This window comes from Fukomys damarensis, unplaced genomic scaffold (genome assembly GCF_012274545.1).
Source record: "Fukomys damarensis isolate Sample0158 unplaced genomic scaffold, DMR_v1.0_HiC HiC_scaffold_1, whole genome shotgun sequence".
Taxonomy (NCBI): domain Eukaryota; kingdom Metazoa; phylum Chordata; class Mammalia; order Rodentia; family Bathyergidae; genus Fukomys; species Fukomys damarensis.
The window spans coordinates 28,985,647-28,999,680 of record NW_022900913.1 but is presented as its reverse complement, the minus strand read 5'-3'; the positions used below and the strand labels follow the sequence as shown (position 1 = coordinate 28,999,680).

Here is a 14,034-nt window from a genome sequence, read left to right as displayed (position 1 = left end):
CAAAGAAAAGAATAATATCCAGAAAACAGCAAAGTTCTGTTGCTGTTGTAGTACCTGGCACCATTTTTTCTATTAACCTCTTAATCATCATCTGGAAAGAGAACATTCTAGAGTAATATCATTAAATGTAGCTCTGATAAAGCACGGTCCCTACTATGTATCATAAAGCAGGTACTAGATATTTTACATTCATAGAGGTATGATACAGTACCGTCCTACATCAATAATACTAGATTCAGTTTTGGTTTGAAATTTACTTTGTCTGCAATTAAGATTGCTACCCCTGTTATTTTCTGGGCTCCTGTCACATGGAGAATTGTTTTCTATCATTTCACTTTCAGTCTATGGACTTCTTTTTGCACTAGGTGTGTTTTTTGTATACAACATATTGTTGGATTTTGCTTCTTATTCCATTTTGCCAGTCTATTTCTCTTGATTGGTGAGTTGAGGCCATTGACATTGCTGGTTATAACTGATATGTACTGACTTATTATTGACATGTTATTGGCCTTTTGTTGACTCTTTTTACTTTTTCACCTTCTCCTTTTAATTTCTTGCCTTGCCTATTTGATTTGCTCTGTTGGGCTTCATGGTGTTGTTGCCTTCATTTTCTTTTGCTAGGATCTTGTTTAGAATTGCTTGTAGTGCTGGTTTGGTATTCATGTAGTTTCTCAGGTGTTCTTTGTCATGGAAGTGTCTTATTTCCCCCTCCATTTTGAAAGAGAGTTTTGCTGGATACATCAGTCTAGGTTAGAGGTTGTTCTCTTTTAGTACTTGAAATATCTCATTCCAGGCTCTCCTTGCCCCAAGGGTTTGTGTTGAAAAATCTGCTGTGATTCTGATGGGCTTTCCTTTGTATGTGATTTGCTTCTTTTCTCTTACTGCTTGTAGTATTTTGTTCTTCTGTTGCATTTCTGGGATCTTAATTATTATATGTCTAGGTGTAGATTTGTTTTTTTATTGTAGATAGTTGGGGTCCTGTATGCCTCAGTTATCTGAATGTCAAATTTTTCCCCTCTGTTTGGGAAGTTTTCTGTCATTAATTCTGAGAACAGCTTTTTTAAGTCATTTGTATTTTCTCCTGCTACTTCATGGATTCCTATCAGTCTTATGTTATTCTTCTTTGCATCACCTAGGAGTTGTTGGATCTATTTCTCATGTTCTCTTACTGTTTTTATGAGACCTCTCTTTTCATGGTCTCTGACTGCAATCTTATCTTCTATATCTGAGAGCCTATCTTCGCATTCTTTTATTCTGTTGTGTACACTTTCAATAGAGTTTTTAATCTCCTGGATATCTGTTTGAATCTGTTTTATGGATTCCATTTCTTTCCTATGTTGGGCGTTTATTTCTTCCATTTCTTTCTTATGCTGGGCCTTCATGGCTTCTATCATGGTCCTGAGCTCATCTATTTTTTTGTCAGTTTCTGCTCTAGAGTCTCGAATCACAACTTCCACTTGCTCACTATCTCTATGGTTATCTGGGAAATTATTTCTGTTTTGAATTTTTCTAGAACCTGATCGATCTGTTTTGGTACTCCTGTGCTTTGAGTTCAGGGTATCCTGGTGGTTCACTATCGGCCTTTTCGTCCTCATTTGCCCTACTGTTTGCCATTGGTGTACTGGAAGTCTGTCCTTGTGTTTTGCTTAAGTGTTTTCTCATTTTAATTTTTGTTGTGGGACTGTCCTTGGTTTAATCTCTGGATTATCACCCAAATCTTCCTGATATAGTTGCACCCTAGCTTCTGTGTCTCTAATGACCCACAGACATTATCATCTTTATAACATCAGAGAAAACAGCTCATCAAATCAACGGCAATGCTTTACCCCAACTGATACAATCAGTGACACATTAAGATCAAGCATAAGTTGGACACTGACCTCCTGTGGTAGTCACTACTCTATCACCCTTAAATCATTTGAATTAAATTGAAATCAAGAAGCAGTCCCGAACATGTCTGCAGTGAACAAAATTTCAATATAGTGTATTTACCATTTAATGGCTCAGACAAAGCAAGGATGCAAGACCCCTGATCTCAGCTGATGGCTAAACCCCATGACACTGACTGACCTTGGGCTGCAAGACCCCGATTGAGTTCCCCAACCTTCTGCATGGTTGAACTCCACAACGTTCTATTATAAGTTTCCCACGCCCTTTCTTTAAAGATGTTCAAAGTTGGGAACTCAGAAAAATACCCTTGATGACCACCTCTGTCTTTGCAGAGTAGGTCCAAAGACTGGCACAGTCAGGAGATCTGACAGTGCGGGGGGAGGAATTATGGGGTTCAGGGGGCGCGGCTACCTTCCCGGTGCTTGAGTGATGGTGGCTGGGTCAGGAGCAGGTGTGGTTCTCCTTCCCGTGGTGGATCGGAGCCCAGACTACCTCCCAGAGCTTGAGCGATGGCGGCTGGGTCGGGAGCAGGCATGGTTCTCCTTCCCGCGGTGGATCAAGGCCCAGACTACCACCCGGCACTTGAGTGATGGCAGCTGGGTCTGGAGCAGGCATGGTTCCAGGCCTTTTTGTTTACCAGTACCATTCTGTTTCTATCACAGTGGCTTTGTAGTATAGTTTCAAATTGGGAATTGTTATGTTTCTGTTGCCTAGGATGGCTTTTGCTATTCTAAGGCTCTTCTGGTTTCAAATGAATTTTTGGATTTTTTTCTCTAGTTCTGTGAGATATACTGTTGGAATTTCAATCGACATTGCATTGTATCTGCATAGCAGCTTCGGTAGTATGGCCATTTTCACTATGTTGATTCTTCCTACCCAGGGCTGCTAGCTGTTTTTAAAACTGATGTGTCAAACAATACTAAAATATGAGGTTAAGTTTAATGGACATACATTTTTTAATTTCAAAACACAGATATTTTTAACAGTCTCCCTTTCTGGCTACAGTGCTCATCTGCATATAATGACTAAAACTTCTGGCAATTTGGGATCTTGAAAACAGTCATCTTAGAAGATCAGACCAACATCCTAAAGCTGGCAAAGTAGAAAATGGAAAACCTTACACTCTTCACGTCAGGACTAAGAAGAGTTCTGTTCCAGGATAATCATCATAGGAGATATGACTTGTCTTATTTGAACCATTTTTAATTAAAGTCTATGAGCTTCTTTGCAAGTAACAAAAGCATGTTTCCCATGAACCTTAACAAAAATAATAGCAGTTAATATGCATCTAGAACTTCCTATGTACAAAGTAGTTTTCACCATTTCCTTTAAAGTTAATCCTTTATTCCTGGAAGCAAGTGTTACTTTGATTCCAAAACCAGGTAAAGACCCAACCAAAAAAGAGAACTACAGGCCAATCTCCCTAATGAACATAGATGCAAAAATCCTCAATAAGATACCGACAAACAGAATACAGAGGGTCATCAAGAAGATCACAGACCCTGACCAAGTTGGATTTATTCCAGAGATGCAAGGATGGTTCGACATACATAAATCAATAAATGTAATACACTATATTGACAGAGTAAAGGACAAAAAGCATATGATCATCCCAATAGATGTAGAAAAAGCATTCAACAAAATTCAACACCCATTCATGATAAAAATGCTGCAGAATATTGCAATAGATAGTCTTTATCTCAACTTGATAAAGGCTACTTATGAGAAACCAACAGCCAACATCACATAAACGGCCAAAACTTGAAAAACTTCATGCTAAAATCAGGAACAAGGCAAGGATGTCCACTATCACCACTCCTCTTCGATGTAGTTCTGGAAACATTAACCACAGCAATTAGACATGAGAGAGCAATTAAAGCAATACAGACAGAAAAGGAAGTTAAACTATTAATATTTGCTGACGATATGATACTCTACATAGAACACCCCCCCCAAAAAAAACTCTACCAAAAGACTTCTAGACTTAATTGACACTTTCAACAGAGTAGATGGATACAAGGTCAACACTCAAAAACCAATAGCCTTCTTGTACACAAATAACAGACTAAGAGAGAAATTAGGGAAACAATTTCTTGCTCGATAGCATCCAAAAAAATGAAGTATCTAAGAATCAATGTAATGAAGAAAGAAAAAGACCTCTACACTGAAAACTACAGCACTCTGAAAAAAGAGATTCAAAGAGGATATAAGAAAATGGAAAGATATCCCCTGCTCCTGGGTGGGAAGAATCAACATAGTGAAAATGGCCATACTACCAAAAATGCTATACAGAGTCAATGCAATCCCAACTGAAATTCCAACAGTATATCTCACAGAACTAGAGAAAATAATCCAAAAATTCATTTGGAATCAGAAGAGCCTTAGAATAGCAAAAGCCTTTCTAGGCAACAGAGACATGACCAAGGGTATCACAATCCCCAACTTGAAACTGTACTACAAAGTCACTGTGATAAAAACAGCATGGTACTGGTAAACAAAAAGACCTGAGGATCAGTGGAATAGATTGGAAGATACAGAAACAACTCCAGATATACTCAGCTACCTCATCTTTGACAAAGGAGTCAACTATCCTCAGTGGAGGAAAGACAGCTTCTTAATTTTGTTGGATAAATTGGATTTCAACCTGCCAAAAATTAAAACTAGACCCTTATCTTTCACCATGCACTAAACTAAAATCCAAGTGAATTAAAAATCTAAGTACTAAAACAGAAACTTTAAGAAGATGGGCATGGTGGCTTACACCTGTAATCCCAGCACTCAGGAGGCTGAGGCAGGAGGATTGAGGTGAGTTCCAGACTAGCCTGGGCTATCCAATGAGATCCACGGCAGTCTGAACTACATAGTGAGACCCTGTCTCAATCAATCAATCAATAAAAGAAACTCTGAACTTACTGGAAGATAAGTTAGGCAGAATTCTCAAAGACACTGGAATAGAAGACTATGAATAAATCCTCAGTTGCCTGGGAACTAGCACAAAGAATCAACAACTGGGATCTCCTCATATTAAAAAGCTTCTGCACTGCAAAAGAAACCACTAGCATAGCTAAGAGATAACCTACAGTGTGGGAAACAAAATTTTTACCAGCTGCTCCTCAGACAAAGGACTATTATCTAGAATATATAAAAATCTCAAAAAAAATCAGACCCCCCCAATACCAAGACCTGATTCAAAAATGGGCACCTGAAATGAACAGGTATTTTTCAGACAAAGAAGTAAAAGCAAATAAATATATGAAAAACGTTCGACATCACTGGCCATTCAAGAGGTGAAAACGAAACAACACTGAGACTCCACCTCACCCCACAAAGAATGGCTGCTATCAAAAAATCAATCAAAAAAAAAAAAGAAAGAAAAAGAAATCAACCACTAACAAATGTTGGTGGGGTTGTGGGTGAAAGGAACTCTTCTCCATTGCTGGTGGGAGTGCAGACTGGTGCAACCACTATGGAAATCAATATGGAGATACCTCAAAGAACTAGGATTAGAGGTTCCATTTGACCCAGATATTACACTGCTGTGTATCTTTACAGAAGAATTAAAAGAATCATACCACAATGATATGTGTGCACCCATGTTTACAGTAGCACAGTTTGTAATAGCTAAAACTTGGAAACAGCCCATTTGCCCATCAGTTAGAGACTGGATAAAGAAGATGTGGTTTCTCTGTAAAATGGAATACTACTCAGCCATAAAGAATGAGAAACTAGTCATTCATAGGAAAATGGATACACTTGGGCGTGGTGGCACAAGCCTATAATCCCAGCACTCGGGAGGCTATGACAGTAGGATTGCTGTGAGATAGAGACCAGTCTGGGCTTACAGAGTGAGTTCTAGGTCATTCTCAACTACATAGTGAGACCCTGTTTCAAAAAGAAAAGAAAATGGATGCATATTGAGGCCATACTCTTCAGGGAAATAAATAAGACATGCATATGTAAATACCGAATAGTTTCTCTGGTGTGAAAAACTAAAATTGTAAATAAGATCCAAATTGCATGTGATAATGTGAAATAGGAAGAAAAGGACTAAAGGTGTAGGGGAAGTGGGAAGAATAGGGGAAAGGAAATAAGGGAAAAGAAAAAATATGAGAAAAAGAAAAAATGGAAACAAAGTCTTTGTAAATAGGGGAGGTTGGAGGGGTTGAAGGGGGGGGGTTGAAGGGAGGGTATAGGGAAAAAATGAGAACTAAGATCCCAAGTCAGGCGTGGTGGTACACACCTGTAATCCCAGCACTCAGGAGGCTGAGGCAAGAGGATTGCTGTAAATTTGAGACCAGACTCAGCTACTTAGTGAGTTCCAGGTCAGTCTCAACTACATAGTGAGACCCTGTCTCAAAAAGCCAAAAAAAACAAGATCTCAATGAATGTAACTGTACTGTATACCTGAAAAATACCAACAAACTCAATAAAAAATATTTTTAAAAAGTTAATCCTTTAATCTCTGCAACAACTACTGAAATAGAGACTAGTATCCTAACTTTACAATTGATGAATCCAAGGCACAGACAAACTGCCACAGAGTCATTAGTCACCTCCACAGTGAGATGAGGTGTAGCCCACAACTGGATTCTTCCGTGATGTGCCTAGATTTTCCCTAAAGACTGTAAAATTACTTGACAATCATCACCTACATTATATTATAGTGAGCTTGCTTCTCTCTCCACAAGCTTATCAAATATATCCCCTTAGTGCTTGTTTATTGGCCAGGTTGTACAGAAGCTGTGATCCACCCACTAAATAGAATTTCTCAATGGACAAATACTATACTCCAAATCACATTCTTCATTCTTATGAAGCATCTAATTATTTTTATTTTTAGATAGGAAGGATTTTACATTTCAACTGAGAAATGTTTCTGCTGCCACCTGCTGCTTCCTTAGAGGAAGAAAAAGAGGGAGAAACATTTTAGAGAAAAGATATTTATTTTTCTCATATGGCCTGAGGACAAAAATCAAAGTGAAACAGAATCCAACAGATTGTAAGCACCTTGACAGAGGTGTTTTACTCATTCTTACGCAGTATAGAGCCAAGCACACTGAAAATACATACAATTTTCTTCACTGAGTCAACCACTTCCCCAACATGTTTTGTTCTTACAATCACCTGATTTTATTAAAATAATAGTTTCCGGGCCCAGGATTTGGCTCAGTGGTTCCAGCGCCTGCTTTGGAAGCACAGGGACCTAAGTTCAATCCCTGATACAAACAAACAAACACACAAATAAATGATAGCTTCCTCTATTTTCCCATAGTTATATACCAATTTTAGATAAGCATTTCTGTAAAAGCATGGGATATGGATGCAACTTTTCTCGAAATTAATTACAAAAGAATAATTAACTACAAACTATCCAAAGCTAGCATGTCTCATCTGGACTGAAGCACACAAATTACAGATTTTTAAGAATGTAATTCAGTACTTGAAAATTTCAGAGCCAATCACAATAGCAACTACTACAAAGAAATGAGTTAAGATGAAAGGTTAAGAGAATACAATTATTACAACTATACGTTAAAATAAGTGTTTTCTAATTGTGGTATTTTTTACCACAGAAATTAAATCTTGCTAAAATGTTTAATCTTTTAATTTATCACAACTTACCAACCTGCCAATTTCATGAAAATTTAAATTTAATTTGAAATCAATGAGAAGATTTTAACCATATTAGTTATAGTTCTTTAAATATTTAGGGATGGAGCAAGCTCTGTGGAAGGCATTTTAAAAATGAAAATGAAGAACAAAGTTTTACTGTCAAGAGAGGAACAATACTAAAACAATTTATAACATTTTTAAACCATTATGGAAGCACAGGCAAAGAATTATTATATCTAAAGTATTGAAATATTTCCTCCCTAATGTAAAACATAAGTTAGGCTTGTAAAATGAGGTAAAATGTAACTAGAAAGGAGAACTATTTCAGGTAAAGAAAAACAATTCTAAAGTTTATCTAATTTCTAAAATTTCTGCAATAATCCCTCCCTTTTTTGAGTCAAGATCTATGTAATTTGGGGTAGCCTTGAACTATGTAGCTCAGGTTGGCTTTGAACTTGGGGCAATCCTCCTGCCTCAGCCTCCCAAGTGCTGGGATTACAGGAACAATGTTTCTTTTCAATCTCAGTGGATCATCCATTGAAAGCATATTAAAATCCTATCTTAAATCATTTTTCTGAATTTTATCCAGTCATGTAACAGAAAAAAGTGCATAATCTATTAATCATAGCTATACCCAGAGTAACTAAATGAATGAAATTTTTCTTCCTGAATTATTTCCTCATACTATGAATTTTAAAAAAGAGGTAACTCTCAAGAATATGAGATGTTAAAAAACAATTTGTATCTGGGCATGATGGTACATGTCTGTAATCACAGCACTTGGGAGGCTGAAGGATGATCACTGCAAGTTCAAGGTTAGCCTGGGCTACATAGTGAGTTCAAGCCCAGCAAGCACTACAAAGCAAGGCCCTGTCTCAAAAAAAAAACAAAACAATTTGTACAATTACAACTTCCAGATATTTCTCAACAATTATTTTATTTAAAAAAAACAATTATTTTATTGAAGCTTTATAGTAATTCATCCTACCACAGCATTACACAGCCCAAACATTGCATACTCACAAACAGATAATCTAACTGCCATTAAAAGAATCAAAGTTTTTGTTTCCTCAAATATGATTTTAATGATCAGGAAGACTCCAAAACCAATCACAAGATAAAATATGGGTACATGAGATTTGGTCAACTTTTTTCACATCAATCAAATTGTTTTAATTCATTGTCTGAATATAATTTAATTGCCAAGATACCATGATGATTATTATCACACTTCCATAAATTATTTCAAATAACATTTTCCATGTACTTGGTAACACTAAGTAAATCTTTCAAAGAGATGTTCAGAAGCCGGGCATGGTGGCGCACACCCTTAATCTCAGCACTCAGGAGGTTGAGACAGGAGGAATGCTGTGAGTTGGAGACCAGCCTGGGCTACATAGTGAGTTCCAGGTCAGTCTCAAATACATAGTGAGACCCTGTCTCAAAAAAATAACAAAACAAAACAAAGAGATGTTCAGAGCTGGGAATTTAGCTCAATGGTTCCACCTCCTACCTTGCAAGCTCAAGGTCCTGAGTTCGATCCCCGGTACCAAAAAACAAACAGATGCTCAATTTATATTTATGTATTTAAATCAGGGAGAGGAAAAGCAGTCCAGGTCTAAGGATGTAACAGTAAATCAGGAAAGTGCAATACATTTAACTTGTCTACAAATACCACAGAACTTTTCAAAAACGTAAAAATCTAAAAAGTCTTTGAAATTCTGAGGTGGAATGCATATATGCTTTACTAAGAAAAACTACAGGAATCAAAAATGTTATATATAAATTACTTCACTATTTAAAGGTACTAAACCCAATGTCCTAATCCCTTCAAGAACCTATTAAAGTACACATTATCATACCCACCTATCAGACAAGGAAATTAAGGATCAGAAATTTGAAAATCTACCCAGTTTTACTCATCTAGTAGAATAAGTTAACCTAGTTCCTCCAAATGTTCTTTCCAATAAATAGTACCATTTTAAAACATTCTCTGGCCAGCTTGGGCTACATGAGTTTATGGCCATCTTGAACTACATCAAGATCTTGTCCACAAAAAAACCAAAAAATAAATAAATAAAAAGGAAATATTTCCTAGGAAGTATAGCTCAATGGTAGAGCACTTGCCTCATATGCAAAAGGTGCTGGGTTCTATCACCAACCATGAGAATGAAAATAAATTTTTTTTAAAAACCATTTTACAAATAAGCAAGACTTCATTTTTTAAAAAATAATATATAAAATCTAGCTGGGTGTGGTGGCACACACCTATGATCCCAGAACTCGGGGCTGAGGCAAGAAGATCACTAGGAGTTTAAGGCCAGCCTGGACTACACAGCAAGACTTTGTCCCAAAAAACAAATAAATAAATGATAGTATTAAAGATCTAAATACAAAATCCTCAAATATATATTGAGACCCTATCTTCTTGGGGACTATAAAACTTACATAGCTAATAAAACAATTCCTATTCATAGCATTTTACATGACATGCTTGAAGAAGTAAAATCAAGATGCCTATACTTTGATAGTATAAGCATTCAGTAGCAGGGCATGGTGGTACACACATGTAATCCCAGCACTCTGGGAGGCAAAGGCAGAAAGATCACAAGTTTGAACCCAGCCTAAGCAATTTAGCAACTTAAGTTCAAACTTTCAAAAAAGGATGAGATGCAGCTTACTGTAAAGGCCTGGGTTCAAGATAAGTGAATATAAACATTCACTGAAATGTTTATACATTAACTGTTTGAAACATTTGCAAATATGCCTCAGGTGGCATGTCTGTATCTTAACCAATATTTGAATTGTTTTTTTGTTTTCTTCCGGTTTTGTAGTACTAAGGATTAAACCCAGAGCCTTCACCCTGAGCTATACCCCTAGCCCTTTTTATTTTGAGACAGGATCTCTATGAGTTGCCCAGGTGCAACTCAAACTTTTCATTCTGTCTCTGCCTCCCACATACTGAGATTACGAGTGTGTACCACCAAACCCAGCCCCTTTTGATCACACCAGTGGTTATACTGCTGAGGTGAGTTAAGGTATGACACCTAGATAATCTCAGGATGGGACTGCTCTGGAGAAAGTGGGAAGGGGCTGGAAACTAAGGTCTATAAGAGCTCAGATGCCAAGAGGTTGGTATACCCGAAAAGGGTATAAAAGCCCCACATTTTCCCCATCCCATAGTTTGACTAATGTATCACTTAATCTGGCTGTTCATCTATATCCTATACAACATACTTTCATAAACCAGTAAACATAAATATTTCCCTGAGTTCTGTGGCCTATACTACCATATTATTAAATGAAAGTAGGGGATCTGGGAACCCCCATTTATAGCCAGTAAATCAGAGGTACAAGCCACAAACTGAGACCTGCAATAAGCATCTGAAATGGAGGCAGTCTCATAGTGGTCTCCAGGTAGTGTCAAAACTGAACTGAATTATTAAAAACCCAGTGAATGTTCTCTATTAGAAATGCACGATATCTAACTAAAATCTACACCTGATATTAGAAGTGAAGTACATGGTAGAGTGTATATGAGCAGGAAAAAATGGCTTGGTTTTTCCCATCTCCTAGAATGCTTTTGGCTTTTTTTCTTTATTTTAATATACATACAAAAATGGACCAGGAATTTAGCTCAGTGACACTGCGACTGCCTCACGGTACTGGATAAAAGAAAAAACAAAATACAAAACTACCCAAAGTATTTAGGGATGAAATGATATCTAGGATGTGCTTCAAAATAATCAGAGAGGGGAAGAAAATGGAAATAATATTAGCTATGAGTTTTTACAGTAGTTAAAATCTAAGTAATAGTTAAATGGTGGTCATCACTGTACTTTTGGGTTTGAAATCTCACATCATGATGGTTTAAAAAAAAAGTGTATGTATGTAGCTGCCTTTTCACCACCACCCCCAAAAGCCACTTCTTCCAATGAACAAAACTGTTTAATTTCAAGTTCACCATCTAAGTATTAAATATTGTGCCTAAACTACTTTTCTTTTTTCTGGAACTGGGGATCAAACTCAGAGCTCATGCTTGCCAAGCAGGTGTACAGTGCCACTGAGCTACATACCCAGCCCAACTACTTAGTATTTTTAAACCAACAACGACAAGTGTGATAACAAATTCATTTAAATCTTTCCAGGAGTCCTACTTGATAGTTGCTCTATCAGGTTAGATCTACCCCTTCTCTAATCTAAGAGTGGTCTGAACCGGATTCAAAGAAAGCAGAAGACTCATTCTCCTCTGAAGACTCTGAGGTAGTACCTAGAATTGCCAAACATCTAGTATCAAACCAGCCTGGAAATTAAATGCCTGATACAACTCATTAAAGCAGGTATTCAGCAGCAGCCACATTCACTGTATGTCTCAATTTTCTATGCTGTTTGAGTCAACAATCAGTGGTGTATGGTGTATAAAGTTCTGAGAGCCACATCTGGCCCAGCCTTACAAATACTGGTTCTGCTATAAGCAGGAAAGAGAAAAATGAAATGAGAGTCAAAGGTGGAAAGAGTGCTAATGAAGAAAATGCTGTTCTTGTTCCAATAAATTAAGAATCCTTATTTGTTCATAGAACACATTTTTTAAAAATTTTAGTATTCAGACCTTCTCTTACTTAGATGCAACTTTTACCATGTTTAAAAGAAAAGGAAAAAATTTCTTGAAGTTCTGCTTCAAAGGATCTGGCACATATGGTCCTTTACAACTTTGAAATTTTTTTTTCTATCTTGTACTCTCAACATATTTGTGTAAGGTATATGCAGCATTAAAAACAATAAAGGGCGAATCTGTGAACTTCTTACCCAGTGTTTTCCGACTTCTTTCTACAGCTGTTCTTCGAGTTTGCTCAAACATTGCTTCCAAGTCAAATGTGCGAGCTTTTTTCCCTAAAACAGGAAAAAGTAGCAGACTATGATTATCTTGCAATAAGCTGGCCAAACCTTAGGTACTCCATAGTTATTACTGATCAGAAACCGCCTCATCTATTATATAGTATGGCTCCAATGTAATTATACAATACCAAGGAATTTTTTTTACCAAAGAATTTTTAATGACAAACTCATAACTACAGATTCTCATTTAAAATGCTGAAACCAGAAGTATTTCACCAACTACAGAAATGATCCCTGAAAGTATAGCCCTCCAGAATTATTTCAGATTTCAGAGTTTTTCATAATTAAAGTATTTGTATAGGCTTTATTAATTGCACATCCCTACTCTGAAATCCAAAATCCAGCTGGGTGCAGTGGCTCAAGCCACTCCCAACACTGAGAAGACTGAGGCATGTGGATAACTGCAAATTCAAGGCCAGCCTGGGCTCCATAGTGGGCTCCAAGACCAGCCAGAACTACATAGCAAGACCTTGTCTCAAAAAACAAAAACCAAAAATTTAATTAAATTTTTTGAGTACTTTTTGAGTACAGTACTGGCATAACACACAAAAAGCTTGAAATTCAGATTTTTCAATTAGGAATGCCAACCTGCAAAATTAAACCAGCCAACTTTTTTATCCCCCTCTAATTTATCTAGATTCCCTTGAAACATCACTGGTGTGTTAGGCAGAATGAAGAATGTCCACATCTTAATCCCTGAAATAGGAGAAAAATGGCAAAAGCGACTTTTCAGATATACTTAGGTTTTACAGACTGACTATGTAGCCCGTCTTAAACTTGCAACACTCAGCTTCCTGAGTGCTGGGATTACAGGCACATGCAACCATGACCAGCTTTCATCTGAACGTCTGACCTACAGAATTATAATATAATAAACCTGTATTAAAATGTTAAACATGTGGTAATTTGTTACAGCAGCAATAAAAAATACAAATGAAAAGCCAGGTGTGGTGGCTCACACCTGTAATCCCATAGCGAGGCTGAGGAGGATAGCTGCAAGTTCATAATCAGCCTGGGCTACACATAGTGAGTTCCAGGGTAGTCTGAACTACATAGGGAGATCCTATCTAACTATAGGAAAAAAAAAAAAAAAAAACACTGCATACACACTAATGAAAATTTTTCTTTAGTACATTATCTTAGCATAGTAGTAAAATCCCCAAAGAACCAAACACTAAAGGGGAGAAGTAAAGCTACAGAACTGAGGCTGATCCCCAGTAACTTTGTTAACTCTTAAAACTTTCTCCTACTTGGCTTAAGCCTCTGGTTCATGCCTCTCGCTCCTGAGTACATGAATGTGGTACTGGGATGGTGACCAAGTATGTGTGAACACAACCCAAGGCCAACATATGTAAGTCCTCAAACACTGGCTTCTAGCTACAGTTCAAACTCTTGGGAGACTTAGGCTGAAGAATTGCTTAAACTCAGGAGTTGAGGCTCAACCTAGGCAACACAGTGGTCCCCATTTAAAAGAAAAAAGATTGGCCCAACTTAAACAAGTAAGCACAATGTTTAAGTTTTGTTGTTTTTTTTTCAATACCAGGGATCAAATTTAGGACCTTGAGCTTGCCATGCAGACATGATGCTGCTGAGCTACATCCCCGGCCCATTACATTGTTAAATTATTACCAATAC

At 37.2% G+C, this 14,034-nt stretch overlaps 1 protein-coding gene across 1 annotated transcript in view; it reads right to left on the bottom strand.

Annotated features, from left to right (window-relative positions):
* LOC117285224 (WD repeat-containing protein 70-like) overlaps positions 1–14,034 on the bottom strand; it is a 76,015-nt gene that overhangs the window by 58,941 nt on the left and 3,040 nt on the right. The window contains exon 3 of the mRNA XM_033761197.1: positions 12,310–12,393. Within this exon, the coding sequence (XP_033617088.1) occupies positions 12,310–12,393 (84 nt within the window). The remainder of the gene's footprint in view (positions 1–12,309; positions 12,394–14,034) is intronic.